This window comes from Ranitomeya imitator, chromosome 2 (genome assembly GCF_032444005.1).
Source record: "Ranitomeya imitator isolate aRanImi1 chromosome 2, aRanImi1.pri, whole genome shotgun sequence".
NCBI classification, from domain to species: Eukaryota; Metazoa; Chordata; class Amphibia; order Anura; family Dendrobatidae; genus Ranitomeya; species Ranitomeya imitator.
In genome coordinates, this window is record NC_091283.1 from 362,908,656 (window position 1) to 362,935,138 (window position 26,483).

The 26,483-nt window shown below is 44.8% G+C and overlaps 1 protein-coding gene across 1 annotated transcript in view; it reads left to right on the top strand.

Annotated features, from left to right (window-relative positions):
• The window catches only part of LOC138663860 (zinc finger protein 25-like), an 88,562-nt gene that overhangs the window by 8,718 nt on the left and 53,361 nt on the right, over positions 1-26,483 (top strand). The window contains exons 2-5 of the mRNA XM_069750215.1: positions 13,647-13,793; positions 13,923-14,102; positions 14,185-14,308; positions 14,393-14,490. Coding sequence (XP_069606316.1) covers positions 13,647-13,793; positions 13,923-14,102; positions 14,185-14,308; positions 14,393-14,490 — 549 coding nt within the window. The remainder of the gene's footprint in view (positions 1-13,646; positions 13,794-13,922; positions 14,103-14,184; positions 14,309-14,392; positions 14,491-26,483) is intronic.

Consider the following 26,483-nt stretch of genomic DNA (forward strand, 5'->3'; position numbering starts at 1 on the left):
GGTGCTCCCACCCTTCCGAGCCCTGACGTGTGCCCAAACAGTGGTTTACCCAAACATATGGGGTATAAGCTTACTCAGGACAAACTGGACAACAACTTTTGGGGTCCAATTTCTCCTGTTACCCTTGAGAAAATAAAAAATTGCGGACTAAAAAATCATTTTTGAGGAAAAAAATTTTTTTTTATTTTCACGGCTCTGCGTTATAAACTTCTGTGAAGCACTTGGGGTAAAAAGTGCTCACCACACATCTAAGTTCCGTGGGAGGTCTAGTTTCCAAAATGGGGTCACTTGTGGGGGAGCTCCAATGTTTAGGCACACAGGGGCTCTCCAAACGCGACATGGTGTCAACTAGCGATTGGAGCTAATTTTTCATTCAAAAAGTCAAATGGCGCTCCTTCCCTTCCGAGCCTTGCCGTACGCCCAAACAGTAGTTTACCCCCACATATGAGGTATCGGTGTACTCAGAAGAAATTGCCCAACAAATTTTAGGATTCATTTTATCCTGTTGCCCTTGTAAAAATGAAAAAATTGAGGCTAAAATAGTTTTTTTGTGAAAAAAAAGTACTTTTTCATTTTTTACGGATCAATTTGTGAAGCACCTGGGGGTTCAAAGTGCTCACTATGCATCTAGATAAGTTCTTTGGGGGTCTAATTTCCAAAATGGGGTCACATGTGTGGGGAGCTCCAATCTTTAGGCGCACAGGTGCTCTCCAAACGCGATATGGTGTCTGCTAAAGATTGGATCCAATTTTTCATTCAAAAATAATATGGAAATATATATATAAATGGTGGCGCGAAAGTGTTAAAAACGGCTAATAATCCCAGCTGCGTTACCTAACCGACCTCCACACTAAGTCGGTAACAGATGAATAATCAAATAAAAGTGTATATGTATCAGAGTACATATAGGTACGCGCTAGATATTTAGCCAGAGAAGCTGCTACTGAATAACTAAATAAAGATAAAAAATCAAATCAAAATCGACAGTCAAACAAATCAGAGTAGCTTCTAAATATGTCCACAATAGTCTATGGTAGCACCAAGGGTGGATGGATATACATAGAAGTATCCTACCTCCTGTCACAGATCGCACATCTATTGATGAAGAAAAGAGCCGTGGTGCTGCCGATATAATTCCAAAGAGTTTCTTCCATACAAGAACGAAGCGTGGTATAGATCCAAAAAGTGGTGGCTGCCCCGGCCGGTAGGAGCCACCCAAAACTGACCTCCGGGCTGATACAGAGTCCTGGGGTGCCGGACGCCGCGTGGAGTGAAAGCAGTAAGTCCGGATGCTGTACAGGACCTGCGTGACGTAGCTAGTCACGTGAGTGTGAGCGAAGCCCGGGAGTGAGATACGGAGTGATGAAGGGGTCACCTAACCTACGCGTTTCGGAGACTGCTGTCTCCTTCCTCAGGGTTAACCCCTGCTCCGTAATGGCAGTCCTTATATAGCATGCCCTATCTGGATCCGCCTATTGAAATCCAAAAAGTTCTATACCAATGTTTAAACCCCTGGGTGCCAATGTGTCTAGTAAAAAAATCCATTGAGTCTCGGCTCTGGACATGGCCTTGATAAAATCGCCTCCTCTCCAGTGGCGTTTAACCGTTGCTATACCAAACACTTTCATATGGTGTATCCTACTGTCATGATGCTCTATGAAATGTTGGGACAGTGGATGACCTTTAAAATAATTTTTAATATTACGAATGTGTTCCCCTATTCTTGTTTTAAGTGGCCTTTTTGTCCTCCCCACATATAGTTTGCCGCAAGGGCATTCTATAATATATATAACCCTGACAGTAGAGCAAGTAACAAAATCCTTTATTGGAATAACCCTATCCCCTTCTATAATATTTGTGCATTTTTGGGTGATAGTTTGAGTACAAACCTTGCATTTCTGGCAGGGAAAAAATCCCTTCAGCTTGGTACAAAAAATGGAAGATTGTACTAGGGGGGGGTTTATTTTGTACAGTAGGCGCAATAAGATTGCCCAAATTATGCGATTTTTTTTTTTGTATATAAATCGGGGATGGTCCGTAATCTGGTCTCCTAATACTTTATCATTTTTTAAAATGTGCCAGTGTTTTCTGACTATTTTCCGTAAGATGTTAGAATTACTATTATATTTAGTTATAATGGGAACACAGTCATTACTTAGCGTACCTTTAGAAGAGGGGTTAATTAATTCGTGTCTGGTTCTAGACAAGGCCGATTTTTTAGAATTTTCCAATAAATCCAGATTGTACCCCTTTTCCAGAAATTTTTTAGTTAGAGATACTGATTCCTTATCAAAGTCCTGGGGCCTGGAGCAGTTACGATGAATTCTAATATACTGGCTTTTTGGAATATTAAGTAACCAATTTGGAAGATGGCAGCTGTCAAGGGGGATATAGCTATTTATGTCAGTGGGTTTACAAAAAGTGCTAGTTTGGATTTTAATGTCCTCAATAAAAATATTTAGATCTAAAAAATGAATATGTGTGGTACTGGTGGTGGAGGTGAATTTTAAAAAATGTTGATTTTTTTATTAATATCGATTAAAAATGTATTGAGAGAATCCCAACCACCAGACCAAATAAAAATCATGTCATCAATAAAACGGCGCCAGAGGACCAGGTTCGCGCACAGTCGGCCTTCCGGGTAGATAAACTGTTCCTCCCAACTACCCACATACAGGTTAGCATAACTTGGCGCGAACCTGGTCCCCATAGCGGTACCCCACTGCTGGGAGTAGTAGTCCTCCCCATACAGGAAGTAGTTGTGCGTTAAAATAAAGTGCATTAATTCTCCTAAAAATTCTATTTGTGCAGAGGGAACCTGGGAGAATACGTTTAAAAAATGCATAGCAGCCTCACATCCCTTTTTATGGTCAATGACCGTGTAAAGGGACGTAATGTCCAAGGTGCCCATAATAAAACCCTCGCGCCAATTTACTTCTTGTAAAATTTTTAAAATATGAGAGCTGTCCTTAAGGTGTGATGGTAATAGAGGTACTACAGGCTGTAAATGGGAATCCACTAGTTTCGACATATTTGCCGTGAGGCAATTAATGCCCGAAACTATGGGTCTTCCAGGGGGCTTGGCGGTATCTTTATGGATTTTCGGTAGATGGTAAAACACCGCCAATCTAGGTGGCCCGTAGTTGATAAAATCAAATTCCGATCTATTAATAAAACCCATATCAAAGGCTCTTTTAGTAAGTGTTTTCATTTCTTTTATATAGTCCTCTGTGGGGTCTCTATTTAATTTCTTATATGTATGGGAATCCCCCAATAACCGGAGTGATTCCATATGATAGGATTCCTGATCCAAAATTACCACACACCCCCCCCCCCTTTATCAGCTGGACGTATAATCAGCTCTTTATTACGTTGTAGGGAGATAATAGCTTGTCTTTCCTTTTTATTCAAATTAAATTTGAATTTCCCACATTTTTTATCACTGGTTTTTCTGATCTCATCTATAACGTTCTGAAATGTGTTCATGTGTTCTGAATACTCATTTATTGGGTGGAACTTAGATGGATTTTTAAGATCGGTGTGGGTATAGATACTAGTTTGAGTTGGTTCACTATTTCTAGTCACAGGGTTTTTAATAAAATGTCTTTTAATTGCCAGCTTCCTCATGAATAACTTAATACCTATATAAGCTTCAAATTTGTTGAAGCTATTAGCAGGGGCGTATTTAAGGCCTTTATGTAATAAAGATAGTGTACCTTCATCTAATTTCTGTTTACTCAGGTTAAATATAGCAGGGGTCGTATTATTATTAGATGTTTTTAGTGACCTTTTCTTTTTGGCGAGTTTCCCGCCTCTGCGGCCCCTTTTCCTGGTTTTTTTCCCACCACACGAAAAAACGGATGCTTAGCAATTTTTTTATTATTATTATTATTATTATTATTATTATTATTATTATTCCTGAGATTATTTCCCTTTTTTTTATTTTTATCTTTCTCACTATCACTAGTGGTTTAATAATTCCGCTCCAATTGACCCCTGCTGGTACTGGGTCTTTCTACTTGTGATACTTGTCCTTCAGTATTGGGGGAGTTACAATTTTCAATCCGTGGTGACTGACAGATATCACCCAAAGTATGAAAGCGATTCTGGGTAACTAAAGAAATAGACGGGGGAGAATCTTGGGGTAATGGTACCTCCTGGACTTCCCTCTGTGAATCTCTAGGACTAGTATGTGCCATAATAGGGGTGGATATTCCAGGAGAGGATACGGGAGTGGAGTGAATAGTAAGATTATCTAAAATAGAGTGGGATTCTAGGATACTCCCCTCCACTTGATCAATTGTCTCGAACACTGAATCATTCTGTAGAGTGTCTCTGAATGAACATACAGGGACAGCATCTCTACCGAATTTTTTTTACGGAGCAGGGGTTAACCCTGAGGAAGGAGACAGCAGTCTCCGAAACGCGTAGGTTAGGTGACCCCTTCATCGCTCCGTATCTCACTCCCGGGCTTCGCTCACATTCACGTGACTAGCTACGTCACGCAGGTCCTGTACAGCATCCGGACTTACCGCTTTCACTCCACGCGGCGTCCGGCACCCCAGGACTCTGTATCAGCCCGGAGGTCAGTTTTGGGTGGCTGCTACCGGCCGGGGCAGCCACCACTTTTTGGATCTATACCACGCTTCGTTCTTGTATGGAAGAAACTCTTTGTAATTATATCGGCAGCACCACGGCTCTTTTCTTCATCAATAGATGTGCGATCTGTGACAGGAGGTAGGATACTTCTATGTATATCCATCCACCCTTGGTGCTACCATAGACTATTGTGGACATATTTAGAAGCTACTCTGATTTGTTTGACTGTCGATTTTGATTTGATTTTTTATCTTTATTTAGTTATTCAGTAGCAGCTTCTCTGGCTAAATATCTAGCGCGTACCTATATGTACTCTGATACATATACACTTTTATTTAAAAAATAATATGGCGCTCCTTCCCTTCCGAGCCTTGCCGTGCGCCCAAACAGTGGTCCCTCCGCACATATGGGGTATCATCGTACTCAGGAAAAATTGGTCAACAACTTTTGTGGTCCACTTTCTCCTTTTACCCTTGGGAAAATAAAAAAAATTGTTGCTAAAAGATCATTTTTGTGACTAAAAAGTTAAATGTTCATTTTTTCCTTCCATGTTGCTTCTGCTGCTGTGAAACACCTGAAGGGTTAATAAAATTCTTGAATGTGGTTTTGAGCACCTTGAGGGGTGCAGTTTTTAGAATGGTGTCACTTTTGGGTATTTTCAGCCATACAGACGCCTCAAACTGACTTAAAATGTGAAGTGGTCCCTAAAAAAAATGGTTTTGTAAATTTTGTTGTAAAAATGATAAATCGCTGGTCAAATTTTAACCCTTATAACTTCCTAGCAAAAAAAATTTTTTTTTTCCAAAATTGTGCTGATGTAAAGTAGACATGTGGGAAATGTTATTTATTAACTATTTTTTGTGTCACATAACTCTCTGGTAATACAAATTCAAAATTTGAAAATTGTGAATTTTTCTAAATTTTCGCCAAATTTCCGTTTTGTTCACAAATAAACACAAAAATTATCGACCTAAATTTACAACCAACATGAAGCCCAATATGTCACGAAAAAACTATCTCAGAATTGCTAGGATACGTTGAAGCGTTCCTGAGTTATTACTTCATAAAGGGACACTGGTCAGAATTGCAAAAAATGGCCAGGTCATTAAGGTTAAAATAGGCTGGGTCATGAAGGGGTTAATTTTTATATATTAAATCTAAAGTTTAATACATTTTTTCCTTGCTGCCTTTATGGATTTACCAAGACAGCGAGGGGCCAGAAGACCGCAGCATCTGATATCACGTACTCCTACACTGATTAGAAGCACTTCTCCTTCATATTAAAAGGAACCTGTCACCCCAAAAATTGAAGATGAGCTGCGGCCACCGGCATCAGGGGCTTATCTACAGCATTCTGTAATTATGTAGATAAGCCTCCGATGTATTCTGAAAGATGAGAAAAAGAGGTAATATTATACTCACCCAGGGGCGGTCCCACTGCGGTCCGGGACCAATGGGCGTCCCGGTCCGGGGCCTCCCATCTTCATAGGATGATGTCCCGGTCTGGGGCCTCACATCTTCATAGGATGATGTCCTCTTCTTGTCTTCACACCGCAGCTCCAGCGCAAGCGTACTTTGTCTGCCCTGCTGAGGGCAGAGCAAATTACTGCAGTGCGCAGGCGCTGGGCCTCTCTGACCTTTCCCGGCGCCTGCGCACTACAGTACTTTGCTCTGCCCTCAACAGAGCAGACAAAGTATGCTTGCGCCGGAGCTGCAATGTGAAGACAAGAAGAGGACGTCATCATAAGAAGATAGGAGGCCCTGGACCGTACAGCGACGCCCGTCGGACCCAGACCGCAGCAGGACCGCCCTTGGGTGAGTATAATCTAACCTCTTTTTCTCATCTTTCAGGATACATTGAGGGGCTTATCTACAGTATTACAGAATGCTGTAGATAAGCCCTTGATGCTGGTGGCCGCAGCTTATCTTCGATTTTGGGAGTGACAGGTTCCCTTTAAATGGTGTAGGTTTATCTTAGCAGTTCAGGGGTTAATCTGTTCAGCTTAGAGCAGTGTTCCCCAACTCCGGTCCTCAAGAGCTACCAACAGGTCATGTTTTCAGGATTTTCTTAGTATTACACAGGTGATGGGATTCTTGGTCATCCAGCTAATGCAAGTATCACCTGTGTAATACTAAGGAAATCCTGAAAACATGACCTGTTGGTGGCTCTTGAGGACCGGAGTTGGGGAACTCTGGCTTAGAGCGTTTCCAAAGCTTTATGGTTTGGATGATCTCAGCCGTTCAGAATTGGTCACTCCCCTTTCCTATACTTGCCTCTGGCAATCTGGATTGCCAGTGATAGGGCTGAGCTAGATAGCCATATAACTCGTGCGATAATCGCTTGGCACTGCATGCGCTGGCCTGACATCTCTCCTGACCTGAGCCGGTATGTATGATGTATTTCTATGCAGCTGTCAAGTTCAGGTTAGGAGAGTCGACAGCCAGTACAAGTTTTATGATGCGATTCTCGCACAAGAAATACGGCAGTCAGTCTCTGCCCATAGTCTTATACTTCCTGGTGTGTTGTGGAGTGGAGCTGCCTGTTGTTGGTAAAGGTGTTTGGAGTGTTTTCTGTGACCGTTGCTTGGTTTTTCAGCTGTGTGCAATCCTTATCTTCTTCTATTTGGTTTTCCTTTTTCTTCCCAGTGTTCCTCTGTGTTGTCTGTGAGTGCATATTTGTATGTTTGGTATTTTCATTTATCCCTGTATGTCCCCCCTTGTTAGTCTGGTTTGTATATATGCATACATTATTACTCCCTACTTCCCTGGGTGGGTTAGGAGGATAGATATAGAGATTATTCAGGAGTTCAGCACGGTACATGGCCCCGGCATCTTTACCATCAGAAGTAATCCGGGGCGCAGCGATCGCTATGGTGCTCCTATTGTTAGGGACAGGGAAGGAGCCCCCGGCACCGGGTATTCCAACAACAGAGTTGTGACAGCTACTCTAAATGTTCCCTGTTGTGAGTTCTGTTTTTGGGCTCCCTCTGGTGGTTACTGATGGTACTGGGTGACTTGTGTTCTCTGCGGTCTCTGGTGTCCACCTGTTCCATCAGGTTATGGGAGTTTCCTATTTAACCTGGCTTTTTTGTCATTTCCTCGCCGGCTATCAATGTAATCAGCGTGTCTTTTTACCTCTGCTCCCTGCGTCTGTTATCTTCAGGACAAGCTAAGTTTTGATTTTCCTGTTCCACGTTTTGCTTAATTTTTGTCTTAGTCCAGCTTGCAGATATGTGATTCCTTGCTGCTGGTTGCTCTAGTGGGCTGAAATTACTCCTCATGTTCCATGAGTTGGCACATGAGTTCAAGTAATTTCAGGATGGTTTTTTTTAAGGGTTTTTCGCTGACCGCGCAGTTCACTTTTGTATCCTCTGCTATCTAGCTTTAGCGGGCCTCATTTTTGCTGATTCTATTTTCATAACTACGTATGTGCTTTCCTCTCATTTCACCGTTATTACATGTGGGGGGCTGCTATTTCTGTGGGGTGTTTCTCTGGAGGCAAGTGAGGTCTGTGTTTCTTCTTATAGGGGAAGTTAATTCTTCGGCTGGAGCGAGACGTCTAGGAATCATCGTAGGCACGTTCCCCGGCTACTGCTAGTTGTGTGTTTAGGTTCAGGATCGCGGTCAGCTCAGGTTCCATCTCCCTAGAGCTTGTTTTGTTTTTGTGCTTGTCCTTTTGTGATCCCCTGCCATTGGGATCATGACAGTATAGCCGGCCAGAAAAAATTGGTCATCGTTTTGGCTGAAGTAGTCTGAGGAAGTTTTTTTTTTTTTTTTTTTTTCCCCCCCCTCCTCAGTGTTTGCTGCCTAGCCTTAATTGCAGCTTGACTGCTTCTTTCCTCCTCTTAATCCTTGAATGGCTCTGACCTCAGCTGTTTATCATGGACGTCCAGAGTTTGGCTTCCAGCCTGAATAATCTTGCTGCTAAGGTTCAAAATATACAAGATTTTGTTGTACATACGCCTATGTCTGAACCTAGAATTCCTGTCCCAGAGTTTTTTTTCTGGAGATAGATCTAGTTTTTTGAATTTTAGGAACAATTGCAAGTTGTTTCTTTCCTTGAAATCTCGCTCCTCTGGAGACCCTGCTCAGCAGGTCAAGATTGTTATATCTTTCCTGCGGGGTGACCCTCAGAATTGGGCATTTGCATTGGCACCAGGGGATCCTGCGTTGCTCAATGTGGATGCGTTTTTTCTGGCATTGGGTTTGCTCTATGAGGAACCTAACCTAGAGATTCAGGCTGAAAAAGCTTTATTGGCTCTCTCTCAGGGGCAAGATGAAGCAGAAATATATTGTCAGAAATTTCGGAAATGGTCGGTGCTTACTCAGTGGAATGAGTGCGCTCTGGCTGCAAAATTCAGAGATGGCCTTTCTGAGGCCATTAAAGATGTTATGGTGGGGTTCCCGGCGCCTACAGGTCTGAATGAGTCCATGACTATGGCTATTCAGATTGATCGGCGTTTACGGGAGCGCAAACCTGTGCACCATTTGGCTGTGTCTTCTGAACAGGCACCTGAGACAATGCAATGTGATAGAATTCAGTCCAGAAGTGAACGGCAAAACTATAGGCGGAAAAATGGGTTGTGTTTTTATTGTGGTGATTCAGCTCATGTTATATCAGCATGCTCTAAACGCACAAAAAAGGTTGATAAGTCTGTTGCCATTGGTACTTTACAGTCTAAGTTCATGCCTATGTGGATTCAGGCGCTGCCCTGAGTCTTATGGATTGGTCATTTGCCAATCGCTGTGGGTTTAGTCTGGAACCTCTGGAAGTTCCTATTCCTTTGAAAGGAATTGACTCTACACCTTTGGCTATGAATAAACCTCAGTACTGAACACAAGTGACCATGCGTATGACTCCCGTTCATCAGGAGGTGATTCGCTTCCTGGTACTGTATAATTTACATGATGTCTTAGTGCTTGGTCTGCCATGGTTACAAACTCATAACCCAGTCCTGGACTGGAAAACAATGTCTGTGTTAAGCTGGGGATGTCAGGGGGTTCATGATTATGCATCTCCGATTTCTATCGCTTCATCTACTCCTTCTGAGGTTCTGGTATTTTTGTCTGATTATCGGGAGGTTTTTGAGGAGCCTAAGCTCAGTTCGCTTCCTCCTCACAGGGATTGCGATTGTGCTATAGATTTGATTCCTGGCAGTAAATTCCCTAAAGGTCGTTTGTTCAATCTGTCAGTGCCAGAGCATACTGCTATGCGGAATTATGTTAAGGAGTCCTTGGAAAAGGGACATATCCGTCCATCTTCGTCCCCTTTGGGAGCAGGTTGTTTTTTTGTGGCCAAAAAAGATGGTTCCTTGAGGCCTTGCATAGATTATCGTCTTTTGAATAAGATTACAGTCAAATATCAGTATCCTTTGCCATTGTTGACTGATTTGTTCGCTCGCATTAAGGGGGCTAAATGGTTCACTAAGATTGATCTTCGGGGTGTGTATAATCTTGTGCGGATAAGGCAGGGTGATGAGTGGAAAACCGCATTTAATACGCCTGAGGGCCATTTCGAGTATTTGGTGATGCCTTTTGGACTTTCTAATGCTCCTTCTGTCTTCCAGTCTTTTATGCACGATATTTTCCGTGAATATCTGGATAAATTTATTATCGTGTATTTGGATGATGTTTTGGTTTTTTCTGATAACTGGGAGTCTCATGTTCAGCAGGTCAGGAAGGTGTTTCAGGTCCTGCGGGCCAATTCTTTGTTTGTAAAGGGTTCTAAATGTCTCTTTGGAGTCCAGAAGATTTCTTTTTTGGGGTATATTTTTTCCCCTTCTACTATTGAGATGGATCCCGTCAAGGTTCAGGCTATTTGTGACTGGACGCAGCCTACATCTCTTAAGAGTCTACAGAAGTTCTTGGGCTTTGCTAATTTTTATCGTCGCTTCATAACTAATTTTTCTAGTGTTGTTAAGCCTTTGACGGATTTGACTAAAAAGGGTGCTGATGTTACTGATTGGTCTCCTGCGGCTGTGGAGGCCTTTCAGGAACTTAAGCGCCGGTTTTCTTCTGCTCCTGTGTTGCGTCAGCCAGATACGTCGCTTCCTTTTCAGGTTGAGGTTGATGCTTCCGAGATTGGAGCGGGGCGGTTTTGTCACAGAGAAGCTCCGATGGCTCAGTGATGAAGCCATGTGCGTTCTTTTCTAGAAAATTTTCGCCCGCTGAACGGAATTATGATGTTGGTAATCGGGAGCTTTTGGCCATGAAGTGGGCATTTGAGGAGTGGCGTCATTGGCTTGAGGGTGCTAGACATCGTGTGGTGGTCTTGACTGATCACAAAAATCTGATGTACCTTGAGTCTGCCAAGCGTCTGAATCCTAGACAGGCTCGTTGGTCACTGTTTTTCTCCCGTTTCAATTTTGTGGTTTCATACCTGCCAGGTTCAAAGAATGTGAAGGCGGATGCTCTTTCTAGGAGTTTTCTGCCTGACTCCCCTGGAAATTCTGAGCCCACTGGTATCCTTAGGGATGGGGTGATTTTGTCGGCTGTCTCCCCAGACTTGCGACGTGCTTTGCAGGAGTTTCAGGCGGATAAACCTGATCGTTGTCCGCCGGAAAGACTGTTTGTTCCGGATAATTGGACCAGTAGAGTCATCTCCGAGGTCCATTCTTCTGTGTTGGCAGGTCATCCTGGAATATTTGGTACTAGAGACTTGGTGGCCAGGTCTTTTTGGTGGCCTTCCTTGTCGAGGGATGTGCGTTCTTTCGTGCAGTCTTGTGGAGTTTGCGCTCGGGCTAAGCCTTGCTGTTCTCGGGCCAGTGGATTGTTGTTACCTTTGCCTATCCCGAAGAGGCCTTGGACGCACATTTCCATGGACTTTATTTCGGATCTCCCTGTCTCTCAAAAAATGTCCGTCATATGGGTTGTGTGTGACCGCTTTTCTAAGATGGTTCATCTGGTACCCTTGCCTAAGTTGCCTTCCTCCTCTGACTTTGTCCCTCTGTTTTTTCAAAACGTGGTCCGTTTGCATGGCATTCCGGAGAACATCGTTTCTGACAGGGGATCCCAGTTTGTGTCTAGATTTTGGCGGACGTTCTGTGCTAAGATGGGCATTGATTTGTCCTTTTCGTCTGTATTCCATCCCCAGACGAATGGCCAGACTGAACGAACTAATCAGACTTTAGAAACTTATTTAAGGTGTTTTGTTTCTGCTGATCAAGATGACTGGGTTTCCTTTTTGCCACTTGCCGAGTTTGCCCTTAATAATCGGGCTAGTTCTGCTACCTTGGTTTCTCCTTTCTTTTGTAATTCGGGGTTTCATCCTCGTTTTTCCTCTGGTCAGGTGGAGCCTTCTGATTGTCCTGGAGTGGACATGGTGGTGGATAGGTTGCATCGGATTTGGAGTCATGTGGTGGACAATTTGAAGTTGTCCCAGGAGAGGGCTCAGCATTTTGCTAATCGCCGTCGCCGCGTGGGTCCTCGACTTCTTGTTGGGGACTTGGTGTGGTTGTCTTCTCGTTTTGTTCCTATGAAGGTCTCTTCTCCTAAGTTCAAGCCTCGGTTCATCGGTCCCTATAGGATCTTGGAAATTCTTAACCCTGTGTCGTTTCGTTTGGATCTCCCGGCATCATTTGCTATTCATAATGTGTTCCATCGGTCGTTGTTGCGGAAGTATGAGGTACCTGTTGTTCCTTCGCTTGAGCCTCCTGCTCCGGTGCTGGTGGAGGGTGAATTGGAGTATGTTGTGGAGAAGATCTTGGATTATCGTGTTTCCAGACGGAAACTCCAGTATTTGGTCAAGTGGAAGGGTTATGGTCAGGAGGATAATTCTTGGGTGATTGCCTCTGATGTTCATGCTGCCGATTTGGTCCGTGCTTTTCATAGGGCTCATCCTGGTCGCCCTGGTGGTTCTCGTGAGGGTTCGGTGACCCCTCCTCAAGGGGGGGTACTGTTGTGAGTTCTGTTTTGGGCTCCCTCTGGTGGTTACTGATGGTACTGGGTGACTTGTGTTCTCTGCGGTCTCTGGTGTCCACCTGTTCCATCAGGTTATGGGAGTTTCCTATTTAACCTGGCTTTTTTGTCATTTCCTCGCCGGCTATCAATGTAATCAGCGTGTCTTTTTACCTCTGCTCCCTGCGTCTGTTATCTTCAGGACAAGCTAAGTTTTGATTTTCCTGTTCCACGTTTTGCTTAATTTTTGTCTTAGTCCAGCTTGCAGATATGTGATTCCTTGCTGCTGGTTGCTCTAGTGGGCTGAAATTACTCCTCATGTTCCATGAGTTGGCACATGAGTTCAAGTAATTTCAGGAGGGTTTTTCGCTGACCGCGCAGTTCACTTTTGTATCCTCTGCTATCTAGCTTTAGCGGGCCTCATTTTTGCTGATTCTATTTTCATAACTACGTATGTGCTTTCCTCTCATTTCACCGTTATTACATGTGGGGGGCTGCTATTTCTGTGGGGTGTTTCTCTGGAGGCAAGTGAGGTCTGTGTTTCTTCTTATAGGGGAAGTTAATTCTTCGGCTGGCGCGAGACGTCTAGGAATCATCGTAGGCACGTTCCCCGGCTACTGCTAGTTGTGTGTTTAGGTTCAGGATCGCGGTCAGCTCAGGTTCCATCTCCCTAGAGCTTGTTTTGTTTTTGTGCTTGTCCTTTTGTGATCCCCTGCCATTGGGATCATGACAGTTCCCACATCCTCAAAGAGGGCCCTGTGTATGGCAAAGTGCAAGAACAATACCAATTAAGTGATACCATAAGCTAGCTATGCATGTTTACTAATGTGTCACCAATCAGTGGCGAGTAAAGGCTGTGAGAAGTGTAGTGTTGTTGTGTGAGCTAACTGTGGGGTGTGCTTAACTCATCATCAGCCTATTGTGGTAGTTAAAAAGACAAGCCAGTGTGAGACGCAGAGTCCCCATTTACAGTCTCATCCGAGTCACAAGTGTAGCAAGTGGTTGATTTTTATGACAATGCAGTTTATACGATCTCAGAATACAACATCTACACATTCTATCTCCTCATGTTTCCCTTATTATCTCCAGTAATTGTATTATTACATGGGATTATTTATGATTTTACATCAGTTCATCTTCTTATCATTCAGGTCTCTACAATATTGGATCTTCTCAGTGGAGATCTATATAAGAGAATTTTCTTGGTTTACCCATCAAGGATGGATAGGGACAGAGACAAGATGTTTGAGAGGATATTACACCTCACCCTGGAGATCGTTTTCCATTTTATTGGAGAGGTGAGAGATTCTGATGACTTCCTATTACATAATTCTTATCTATGGGAATAACAGATGGACAGAACTGGAGAGGTAAGGACTCTAGAAATGTCTGTTGTGAGATTTATTAATGTGTCTCTCCATAACCAGGATTACACAGTAGTGAAGAAGATCTCTAGTGAGCGCTGTCAGGCTCTTGTGTCTGAGGGATGGGGAAGACCCCTGAGCCCAATCACTGGGCCTCCATCTCACCCCCTGATACATGAGGACATCAATGACCAGAAGATCCTAGAACTCACCTACAAGATGATTGGGCTGCTGACTGGAGAGGTGACACTGCTGGGAATGCTGGGACACTATACAGTAACTATATCAAGAGATCCGGGGATGACGGTATCATTGTATGTGTCAGGTTCCTATAAGGTGTCAGGATGTAACCTTATATTTCTCCATGGAGGAGTGGGAGTATTTAGAAGGACACAAAGATCTGTACAAGGACGCCATGATGGAGGTTCCCCAGCCCCTCACATCATCAGGTAATAGACAGGACTAAATACTCACAGCCTATAATTATCTGTAAGTAAAGAATAAATTCAGTCACTGTATGTTTTTTCATTCAGATCTCTCCAGTACAAGGACAACACCAGAGAGATGTCTCCGTCCTTCTCTTCCACAGGACGATAAAGAAGAAAAATCCAGTGTTTCTCGGAATCATCAGGTAGGTGGTGTGATGCAGCGATATAACACACACAGGAAGACCGTATTTTCTTTAAAAGATCAATTGGGTTTAATGCTCCTTAAACCCCAGCAGCAATATTCAAACAATAGCAGCCATTTCTCATTTACAAAAGTCCGTGCCTGGTTTATTATGCCTCCATAAACCACGGTAGGGCATTTGAACATCACAGAACCAACATATAGTCCACTTCAACTGCGATAATGTCTGCACAGTTCATTATATGCATCAGTGGAACGTAACAACCACCATCAGTCTATTCCAATAGCAGATACTTCTCTGCCGTTATAACCCCCTTCCTGGAGTTACCTTCCTGGAGCTCCTGCTCCATACACTGACCTCCTGTCGGTCCTCTCTCCTGGGGAAGCTGCCGAACTGAGATCATCGTTCCTGTTACCAGTGCACTTCCGACAGTCCAGATCCTCAATTAAACGGTAGCTCCCCCAAACGCAGTGCCATCACTGACTCTGCAAACACGGCCTCTCTGTGTGCTGTTTAGGACATCCGTCCCCACTTGGAACCGTCCAACGCACAGATCACCAGGTCCAAAGCCTAACCATGTGCTCTTCAGGAAGTTAACAACTCCAATACACAGGCCTTCCTGGACATTACACACGGACCCATCAGGTCCATACACTCTCCTCATGTGACCACACCACAGTAACATTATATATTTGTAACCACTCCCATAGGTGTGAGGTGTGTGTGGTTAGTCAGACCTACCCAGCTCTCTGACTAACCCTGTAAGCCTCCCTTTAAAGCTACACAAACACAAGGCTCGTAGGACTACAGGTCCCAGAGCAACATTATCGGCTTACAGGGCAAAGGATGTCCTCTGCGACACATACCGGCCATTTACAATAATGCCGGATGTTGTCTCACCATCAAAGTTATGCATACGACTGCCATTCATTCCTATGGCCTCAATACGCCTCCGTGTGTATTCTGAGAACATGCAGCGCCCCCTAGCTGTAACAGGAGTCACTGCATCACAATGGAGAGGTGTTATGAGATCTCCCCTGTGATGTGTAGATGGCTGTGAAGGTCTTGTGCTCAGTCTTGTTTTATCCACGAGTATTAAATGTTTTTTATTTGTGTAGTGAAAATGAGTGAGCTGAATAATGAAGACTTCCTTTACAAAAGTACTAATGAAGGGACTTGCTGGAGTACAATGTACCCAATTCATTAACTAGATGCAGACTTCAGTTGGGGACTGGCGTACAATTCTCAAGTAAATTCAGCCAGTAAAGTGAAAAAACGTATCTTAAATTTCAAGAACGGGGTCCTGTTCTGCGCTGCTGAATCACTGAAAGTCCAGACGTATTACCGTATATACTCGAGTATAAGCCGACCCGAGTATAAGCCGACCCCCCTAATTTTGCCACAAAGAACTGGGAAAACTTATTGACTCGAGTATAAGCCTAGGGTAGGAAATGCAGCAGCTACCGGTGAATTCCAAAAATAAAAATAGATGCTCCATACCGTTCATTATTGCCCCATAAGATGCTCCATATAAAGCTGTGCCACATATAATGCTCCATACTGTTCATTATTGCCCCATAGATGTGCCATATAAAGCTGTGCCATATAGTGCTCTGCACCGTTCATTATTGCCCCATAGATGTGCCATATAAAGCTGTGCCATATAGTGCTCTGCACCGTTCATTATTGCCCCATAGATGTGCCATATAAAGCTGTGCCATATAGTGCTCTGCACCGTTCATTACTGCCCCATAGATGTGCCATATAGTGCTCTGCACCGTTCATTATTGCCCCATAGCTGCCATATAGTGCTCTGCGCCGTTCAGTATTGCCCCATAGCTGTGCCATATAGTGCTCTGCGCCGTTCATTATTGCCCCATAGCTGCCATATAGTGCTCTGCGCCGTTCAGTATTGCCCCATAGCTGCCATATAGTGCTCTGCGCCGTTCAGTATTGCCCCATAGCTGTGCCATAGAAAGCTGTGCCATTGCTGCTGCTGCTGCTGCTGCAATAAAAAAAAAACGCCATACTCACCTCTCTCTTTCTTGCAGCTCCCAGCGTCCGGTCCCGGCGTCTCTCTGCACTGACTGATCAGGCAGAGGGCGCCGCGCACACTATATGCGTCATCGCGCCCTCTGACCTGCACAGTCAGAGCGGAGAGACGCCGGGAAGATGGAGCGGCGCCCGGCGGGTGGAACGTGGACAGGTGAATATTACATACTTACCTGCTCCCGGCGTCCCTCTCCCTCTGCCTGTCAAACGGTCTTCGGTGCCGCAGCCTCTTCCTCTATCAGCGGTCACCGGCACCGCTGATTAGAGAAATGAATATGCGGCTCCACCCCTATGGGAGGTGGAGCCGCGTATTCATTTCTCTAATGAGCGGTCCCACGTGACCACTGAAGAGGAGAAGAACTGCAGCACCGAAGACCGTGGGACGGGCAGGGGGAGCGCCAGGATCGCCGGGACTAGGTGAGTATGCCTCAGCGCCCTCTCCCCCTCACCCGCCGACCCTGCCGCCCACCGTGACTCGAGTATAAGCCGAGAGGGGCACTTTCAGCCCAAAATTTTGGGCTGAAAATCTCGGCTTATACTCGAGTATATACGGTAATAATCGTGGTTTTTATTCAGCGCGTTTCAGAGTTTCACAGAACTCCTTCATCAGGAAATACCACCTATTCTTGTGGTGTTTCCTGATGAAGGAGTTCTGTGAAACTCTGAAATGCGTTGAATAAAAACCACGATTATTAATACGTCTGGACTTTCAGTGATTCAGCAGCGTAGAACAGGACCCCGTTCTCCCAAATTTTATACATAAAGGCTGGTCCTTTTTGGACCCGTGGATCTGCTGCAGCGAATCTTTTGAATGCTTGATCTCGGCAATCATTTGTATTAACCATTTATCTCTCAGATAAGACCCTATTTTTTGCACTATTTCCTTCAACAGCTTTCATAAAATTTGAAGAACGGAAATCGTAATGCCCTTCCCTGCCCATGCTACGTCTATATTGTGTAATGCAGCGGTAGCACACTTATGCAGTGATGAGGCAGTGACCCAGCAAAGTTCCAAACAAAAAGTCTCTGTAATGCGTTTACTTCCCAGCATTAAATGTCCAACTCACAAAACACAGCATTAATGTCCAACTCACAGCTCTATATAGTAAGCGATATCCTCTGGATCACAGCCGAGAACCATATCCTCCAGATTACAGTCCCTAAATACGCTGGTTCACCTCTGACTAGTTGCCGTGGGCGACTGCACCGCTGTGTATGCTGCGGGTGCCAGGAGTTTGCTCTGCTGGGCTCTGTGTTACTCTCACACAGATCTGAGCTTTTGCAGAGCCGTCTGCTTTGCTTGCTGCGAACTCCACTCTGATACTGACACACCCAAACCCTTAACTGCAGGGATTTTAAACTAGAATCTGTGGCCTTCAGCCACATGGAAAACACGGAACGGGACTGAAACAGACTGCACGACTACCATTCTGCAGTCTGTTTCAAAACCCCAAAAGCCAGAGCAGGTTTTTCTTAAATCTGCCTTGGACACTATCATATCCAAGACTTATACTTATTTTAATTCTGCATTGCAATCACAGCTACACCTGTGACTGCAATGCACTCTCAAACTGGAATCTGTGGCTTTAGGCCACCTGTAAGCCCATACCCGCTTTTCTTGAACAATCCCAGTCCAAATAGCTAGACCAGGTCCACACTTTTATTTTGCCCTGTGACTCACAGGCGTCCTGCTGTGACCACAAGGCACTCCAGTGGGTCTAATAGGGCTGTATGCGAATCCTGAGGGGAACACACAGCAACTTCTACATGTTACACCGGTCACTGCCTCACAATTGGCATATCTTGTCAGGACTGACGTATAAGCGTCAAATGTCGCAATATTTTTTTGAGTTATGCAAAACTATTGTGACTTATTAAGCTGCTGCAACAGCTGCAGTTGGTACCAGTACTGATCTTAAATACAGTCGTTAATATTGACAGCAGTATCTAGAGAAGGATTCCACAACCTTTAGCTGGTGAGCCACATATGACTCACCAACCTGTGCTGTGTGGCTTGCCGGCCCCTGCTGTGTGGAATGTGGGCTGTCGTCAGTGCGTTAGTATCAAAGCAGAGAGCTACACGCCGGAAGAAGTGGAGGAAGGCGAGCCATGAAGAGGTTAAAGCTGCCTCCTCTTTGCTGATCATGGTGTGGCTGGCTGGCCAGCTCGGCCTCCTGTGTACTCAGCATGGCAGTACAGGGCAGAACATACAAATGCTGTCTCCATGGCTTATCAAGTGATTACTGTTACACGTAGGAGGATTGTTCTGTCGAAGATATGTAATGCTGCTGACAATCAGTCACTGCCTGTGTGGCCATTACTTGCGCTCACTTGAAAGAGTTGGACACAGCACTATACCATGATGAACGGTCCCCAGCCAAATTATATTAACCCCTTACCGAGATATGATGTACTGATTACATCATATGTTGGCTACCTGCCTTTAATTCGAGCTCGCGTCTTTCCCCACACATAACTGATTTAACCAGTCATCATGTGCTCCGCTCCACCAGCAGCTGTTAACCTGTGGTTGGCGTTTATAAGAGAGGGGACTATTAAATACAGAGAAATGTAAAAAAAAAAAAAAAAAAATTATGAAAAAAGTGGAAAAAAAATCACAAAAGTTCAATCACTCCTCTTTTGTCCAAACTAACAAACATGCAATCCCTGAAAGTGTTGCATCTGTCGAGAGCCGTGAGACAGTCAGCCGCGGGGACAAGCCTATGTCTTGTACAAGGTCACTAAAATATTCTTTTGCCCCTGATATGAGAACAATTATTGGATATATATTTTCGTATGAGTTTTAACTCTTGCTTTACCTAACAACATTTCCCACCTGTGTACAAAATATATCCCAAATGTCTATAACATTAATAAGTCCTTCTCCCGTCTGGGTTTTTCAAGGTTTGTCGTCATCCTGGTAGGAAGTATCATTAGTTATAGTAGGTCTTTCAAATGGTTCTTCATCCTGTTACATGATTTTAGCCATAGTTGTATCAATCAATCTCTGGAGAAATCGTCATATGCAAGGGTATATGCAAGGTACACAACAACATCCACAGGTCACCAATATGGCTACCATCACGCAGAGAGACAACAGTAGTGAGGCAAATAGTCTGCTCCATCTCCGAACCATTCTTCCAGCAGGTTTACAAATGGATCATTTATCTCTGAATTTTCCGCTAGTTTCTCAGACAGGGATATCAGTCTTTCCAGGGCTTTGGTTAAACAACCATCCAGGGCTGTATTATTGGAGATAAAGATACAACAGTAAGTTCCAAACATTTTACATTCATACGCCACCTTATTTCCCTTTATCCATGACAGCGCACCTAATAGAGAGGGATCTGCCCTCCAAGGACAGGAAACCTACTGAAATAAAATGGCGTTACTTCTCCCCCGCATCAGCTGGTTTCCTATCCTTGAGGGGAACCAGGTTCTGTAAGCGCCATCCGCTGGTCCATTGGGGGCGTGCGTGCGGGCACGGCCGGCAGTGACAGATGCTTGGCATGTCTCCAGCTACCACACTGTCCCATTCTGCTGAAGGGAGATTGGATATGGTGCGCTGAGTAACGTCAGAGTGCGTGTCGGAAGATAACGACAGTGCTTTCCAATGGCGTCACGAGTGCAAGGCACGATGGAAATAGGCATGCTAAGTGACATCAGGTGGGTGTGCCCGAGAAGCTGGCTCACTCTGCTGGCATCACTGAGGCAGGGCGTGCTAGGAAAAGGCACCCCTGACAATTTTCGCAGACGGGGAGGTGATCAGAAGTTGGGGGCCTCAGGAGGCGGTCCAGTAGGGGAATGCCGTGGTTGTCCCTCATTTAAAAAGAGTTTTGACTACAGGCAGAGGGCTTGTGCTCCGGCTCCTTCCTGGTTATCATGGAGGATCGGCAGCAACCTCAACAGTGTGAATACAGTGTGGGCAGCTGTTCAAGTGGCAGGAGTGGCAGCTAACATAGTCAGGGGAGCATAATGACTCGGCACTCCTCGATGTCCAAAGATGTTAATTGTATATCCCAGAGTAGCTTCCGAATCTGGTACCCTTGAGGTGACAGGGGGTGGTGAGTGATCGACATGAATGTCACCCTTTTAATAGGCTCCCCTTTTTTTGTTTTGCCAACAGGGAAGGCCTAAAGCCAGCAACAAAAGAAACCACAGAGAATGTGAAACAGCTGACTGGCAGAAAAGACTGTTCAGCTTGTAATATATTTAGAATTGAGAGTCCTCAGTGGTTGATACCTTTTTAATGGCTAACTGAAAAGATGGTAACAAATTGCAAGCTTTTAAGACTACTCAGGTCTCTTCATCAGGCATAGACTAATACAAAATCTGATGAATCACATATTTATGCACAACACAGCACAGAAATAATGTCATAGATAAGACAGGTGACGTGAAGCAGAACTACCATTATGGGAGAGTGATAAACAATTGTGTCCATAAATATTGAAACAGTTCATAGATAAGGAGTGTGAATGTTTTGTCCTTTGATTAGGGTCTGGTTCTGTGTTGTGATGCCCCCACACGGTCTGAGGAGCAAATTCCTTAATTGATGTAAAAAGACATAAATTCATGTGACACCTTCATTCCTGCACTGAGAGCGTCAAAGGTCATCATGAGTTTGTACTCCCAGACTCTTCTGTCTCTCTGAGATTTGAAGTTACCTTTTAATACAAGTAATCTCATGTCAATGGTGCTGTGATCAGGGAGACAAAATGTTTTGCCACAGGTAGATACATTCTTTTTTCTCTTATTGTGTGGCGGTGAAAATTCATCCTTGTTCTGAGCTTTTGCCCTGTCTCCCCTACATACAGACCCCCAGATGTACATTTAGTACAAATAATTAAAGTACACCACATTAAAAGTGACGCAGCTGACAGTATCTTGGATCTTGTAGTCCTGATGTGAATTGAGGAGCTTTATCTTGTCCATGGTCATTATAAATGGACAGGTTTTACATTTTTTTCTGGTTGCAGGGAAAGGTTCCTGTAGCTGTTGGAGAGGACAGAGCGCTTCGGACAATCATGCTTCTTAGATTTGGCGGCTGCATAAAACACAGTAGTGGGGGGGTCTGGAAAAATGGATTGTAATCGGGCATCTTTTTGTAGTAAAGGTTGTAATTTCCGTGCAGCTCCCCTTAGCACCTCCAGATTTGGATTGTAGGTGACTACTAGAGGCACACGGTGATTTTCTTCTTTAGCTTTGTAGTGTAGCAGGTGATTCCTTGATATTCTGGTGGCTCTTGTAATTTGTTTTTGAATTGTTCTTGGATGATAGCCCTGATTCAAAAAGGTCTTTCGGAGGTGACCAAGGTGTTCATCCCTATCCATGGGGTTGGAACATATCCGATTGTATCTGATGGCTTGGCTGTAGACAATAGAGGCTTTTATGTGTTTTGGATGGAAACTGTCCCATTTAAGGTATGTTGGACGGTCGATTGGCTTCTGATACAGGGATGTCTCTATTTATTCAGTCGCCATGATAGCACCACGAGAGGGGATCCGCCCTTCAGGGACAGGAAGCCTACAGACATAAAAAGGGCGGCACCTCTCTCCCGCATCAGTTGGTTTCCTGTCCCTGACAGGCGAACCTACCTTGTGAAGAAGGTTAAAGTAAAGAAGGACGCAGGAAGCACCACACAGCAGGGGGACTGGCTTGTGTCAGGTGTCAGCAGAGGGAAGCAGCCTTGAGAACGGCTGGCTTCTGTGGTGACCCTTCGCCGCAGATACTGGTAAGTATGTGGTACCTGCTCCTGGGGCGGTGATCTGGCGGGTCCTCCCGGGTCCAGTCGTGTCCTGCGGTGCTGAGCACTCTAGTCCGGACGGTATCGGCATGTCTGGGTGTGTTTGGACTCGCCCCGGTCGCGACCAGAAGGGGCGTTCCCTGGCAAGACCAGCGGCGCACCCGGATGACGTGGCCGGCGGCGTAGTATGATGACGCAGCTGGGCATGCGCAGTGGAGCCACGCCGGTTGGGGGCGTATCGCTTGGCGAATGCAACGGTGCGGCAGGGCCTGGGGGGGAGGGATCCTATTATCAGCCGGGGGCGCGGCTTTGGGAGGGGGGGGGCCATTCCTTGCAGTTGGTGCTGGGCAGGTCACGTGGAGATCCTGCTGACCCCCATCCGGGGGAGGTACCATTGGGGGCTTATTCAAAAAAGGGATATGGCGGGTGCTGGGTGTCTCAGACCCATTTTTTTCAAATGGAGTCATTGGAGCAAGAAGCACCGTAGCTGGAAAGTCGGCAGCAGCCTCAGCCCATAGAAGAGACTCATGCTACCTCCCAGCGGCGGTCTAGTGGCAGTAGTCGCGCTGACGGAGCCAAAAGCGTTCAGAAGTCGAGCAAGTCCTCAGGCCATAAAACATCGCTGGCCAGGAAGGACCCCCCACTATCTACGGTACCGTGTACTACACTTCTGGGTAAGTGATCTACGTGAAAGTTCACTTAGTGATCCTCTGCCCCTCTTTTATGTTCCTTTTCTCTTGATAAGGGAGAAAATGTTACACCAAGGCCAAACACAGGGAATGTGGCGAGTGTGGGGAACCACTCCCTTGGCCACCTGGAAGATCAACTTAAAAACAAAGTTCCTAGGAATGAGATCTTATCCTCCCTTCCTATAATTCAGGATGCAGCAGCTTTCCTTTCAGACGCTTCGGCGGATTCGGTGAAGTTGGCAGCTAGATCTTCTGTCCTTTTCTAATGCAGCCCGTAGAGCTCTATGGATAAAGTGTTGGCCAGGAGATTTGCAGGCCAGTTCAAAATTGTGTGGCATCCCCTGTGAGGAGGCGCACTTGTTTGGGTCAGTATTGGATGAACTGTTAGAAAAAGCAGGCGATAATAAAAAAACGATTTCCCTTTCTAGGAAGACCCTCATACAGACGGGAATACAATAAAGGATGGTTCAATCGCAAAAGATCAAATCGAGACAGATCCAGATACGACAGTAACAGGAAAAGAGGTAGAGGATATATGTTTAACACCTCTCGGGACTATAAAAAAACCTCAATGACTGCTGGACTAGGTGGGGGGAAGACTTTCAGCCTTCTACCCTGCCTGGTTGAAAATTTCCAATAGCCCGTGGGTCCTCAGCATTATTGCAGCTGGTCTAAAGTTCGCGTTCCAAAGGATTTCTCAGGACAAATTTTGTCTAACACCTATTCGTTCTTCTTCTGCAGAACAATAGGCACTAGAATCGGAAGTCCAGGAACTTCAGCAAAAAGGAGTGCTGATTAAAGTGCCCACAATACAGAGAGGTAAGGGGTTTTATTCCCCCCTCTTCCTGATTAAAAAACCTGATGGGTCTTTCCGCACCATCATTAACTTAAAAGGCCTCAATAAATTTCTGCTGGTTCCTTCCTTCAAAATGGAGTCTGTAAAGACGGCAATAAAACTTATGTTTAACAGTTGCTTCATGGTTGTCTTAGATTTGAAAGACGCCTATTATCATGTCCCAATACACGCAGAACACCCACAGTTTGTTAGTCAGTTTCAATTAAGGGTACAATAGAGCACTTCCAATACCGAGCACTTCCCTTTGGTGTCGCGGTTGCATCTCGTGTATTCACTAAAATAATGGTAGAGGTCATGGCGCACCTTCACGAACAGGACATCTTAATAGTTCCCTATTTAGATGACTTATTAATTGTGGGACATTCGGAATCACACTGCACTAACCAGTTAGGAAAGGTGACTTCAATGTTGCAGGAATTGGGTTGGATCATTAATTTTAAAAAATCCCATTTACAACCCTCTAAAGTACAGGAGTTTTTGGGTCTTGTCATAGATTCAAGTAAGCAGGAATGTCGTCTTCCAGATGCAAAAGTGAATAGGATCCAACAACTAGTAACTGAAGTAATTAAAAAAACCTTCAGTCTCTATAAGGAGAGCAATGTCACTTTTAGGATCACTCACATCGTGTATCCCGGCGGTCCTCTGGGCCCAATATCACACCAGAACACTACAGTGGGACATATTACGTAACATCTGTCACTTGTCGGGTCACCTTGTTGATATTTTTTCACTGTCCACTGAATCTGTACAATCCTTACATTGGTGGACACGTATACCAAATTTACGTAGAGGTGTTCCCTGGACAAATGATGTGTCCCAAATAGTAACTACAGGTGCTAGTCCCAGGGGATGGGGAGTGCACATGGAAAATAATTGGGTCCAGGGACTGTGGTCTCAATCTGAGCAGAATTCATCATCCAACCTAAAAGAATTATTAGCGGTAGAACGCGCCATAAATAAATTCCTTATACCCCTACAGGGTAGACATGTCAGATTTTTTTCAGACAACCAGGTGACCGTAGCCTATATTAACCACCAAGGAGGTGCTCGGTCAGGTTTCTTAATGGATGTTGCGGATCGTATTTTTCAGATGGCCGAAAATCATCTACTATCTCTTACGGCTCTTCACATAAAAGGAAAGCTCTATGTCATGGCTGACTACTTAAGCCGCAACAAACTCGGACAGGGAAATTGGACATTGAATCAACCAGATTGTACAATTATGGGGGTGCCCAGACATAGACCTTTTCGCAAGCAAGGAAAACAGAAAGTTACATCGATTCTGCTCCTTAAACCCCAAGGAAAACCCATATGCAGTGGACGCTCTCCTAATTTCGTGGCACTTCAATCTCGCTTACGCCTTTCCCCCTCTAAACTTAATTCCGATAGTTCTGAGGATACGGGAAGACAGGGCCCGGGTAATCGTGATAGCCCCGTTCTGGCCCAGAAGGTCATGGTTTCCATGGCTGAGGAAGATGTCCATTTCCCAGCCTTGGATTCTCCCAGAAATAACAGCTCTTCTTTCCCAGGGCCCAATACTCCATCCACGAGTCGCCAAATTACATCTAGCGGCGTGGAATTTGAGAGGTCATTACTAAAGGCGAAGGGGTTTTCTCAAGACCTAGTAAATACATTACTAAAAAGTAGAAAAGCTTCTACGACAAACATTTATGTCAGAATTTGGAAGAAATTTTTAGAGGTCTCAGGGGCACATATTAGCCAAAAAATTTGTATTAAATTTTTTTTGGAATTCCTACAAAAAGGATTAGAAATGGGTTTAGCCACAAGCACTCTTAGGGTTCCAGTGTCAGCTCTGGGGGCGCTGTACAATAGTAAGTTAGGCTACATTCACATTTGCGTTGTGCGCCGCTGCGTCGGCGACACAACGCAAATAAAAACGCACGCTAAAACGCTGCGTTTTGCGACGCATGCGTCCTTTTTTGCCGAAATTTGGACGCCAAAAAAATGCAATTTGCTGCTTTTTTTGCGCCCAACGCTTGCGGCAAAAAAAACGCATGCGTCGCACAACGCAGCACAACGCATGTCCATGCGCCCCCCATGTTAAATATAGGGGCGCATGACGCATGCGGCGCCGCTGCGGCGCCCGACGCAAACACGCAAAACGCTAATGTGAACGTAGCCTTAGCCAGTAATCACTGGATTTCTAAATTTTTCAAGGCTGTAACTAGGTCAAGCCAGTCATTAAGCAAAAATTGGCTCCATGGGACCTAAATTTTGTGCTCTCAGCTCTAATGGAAGCGCCATTTGAGCCTATTGATACTGTCCCAATTAAATTCCTATCTTTTAAAACGGCCCTTTTAGTTGCGCTTACATCTGCAAGAAGGGTTAGCGATCTACAAGGCCTGTCTAGACAGCCTCCATACATGCAGTTCAGAGTAGAGTCATTTTGAAACCTTCCAAAAGTAGCTTCAAAATTTCATAGATTACAAGAAGTTGTTCTACCTTCATTTTGTTCTAATCCCAACAATGATAAAGAACGAAAATTCCATTCTCTAGATGTGAGACGGTGTCTTCTTAGATATATTTTGGGTACTAGCTCTTGGAAGAAAGATAATTCCCTATTTGTATCCTTTCAGGGAGTTAAAAAGGGGCTTAGAGTGTCCAAAACACATTAGCTAGATGGATCAGG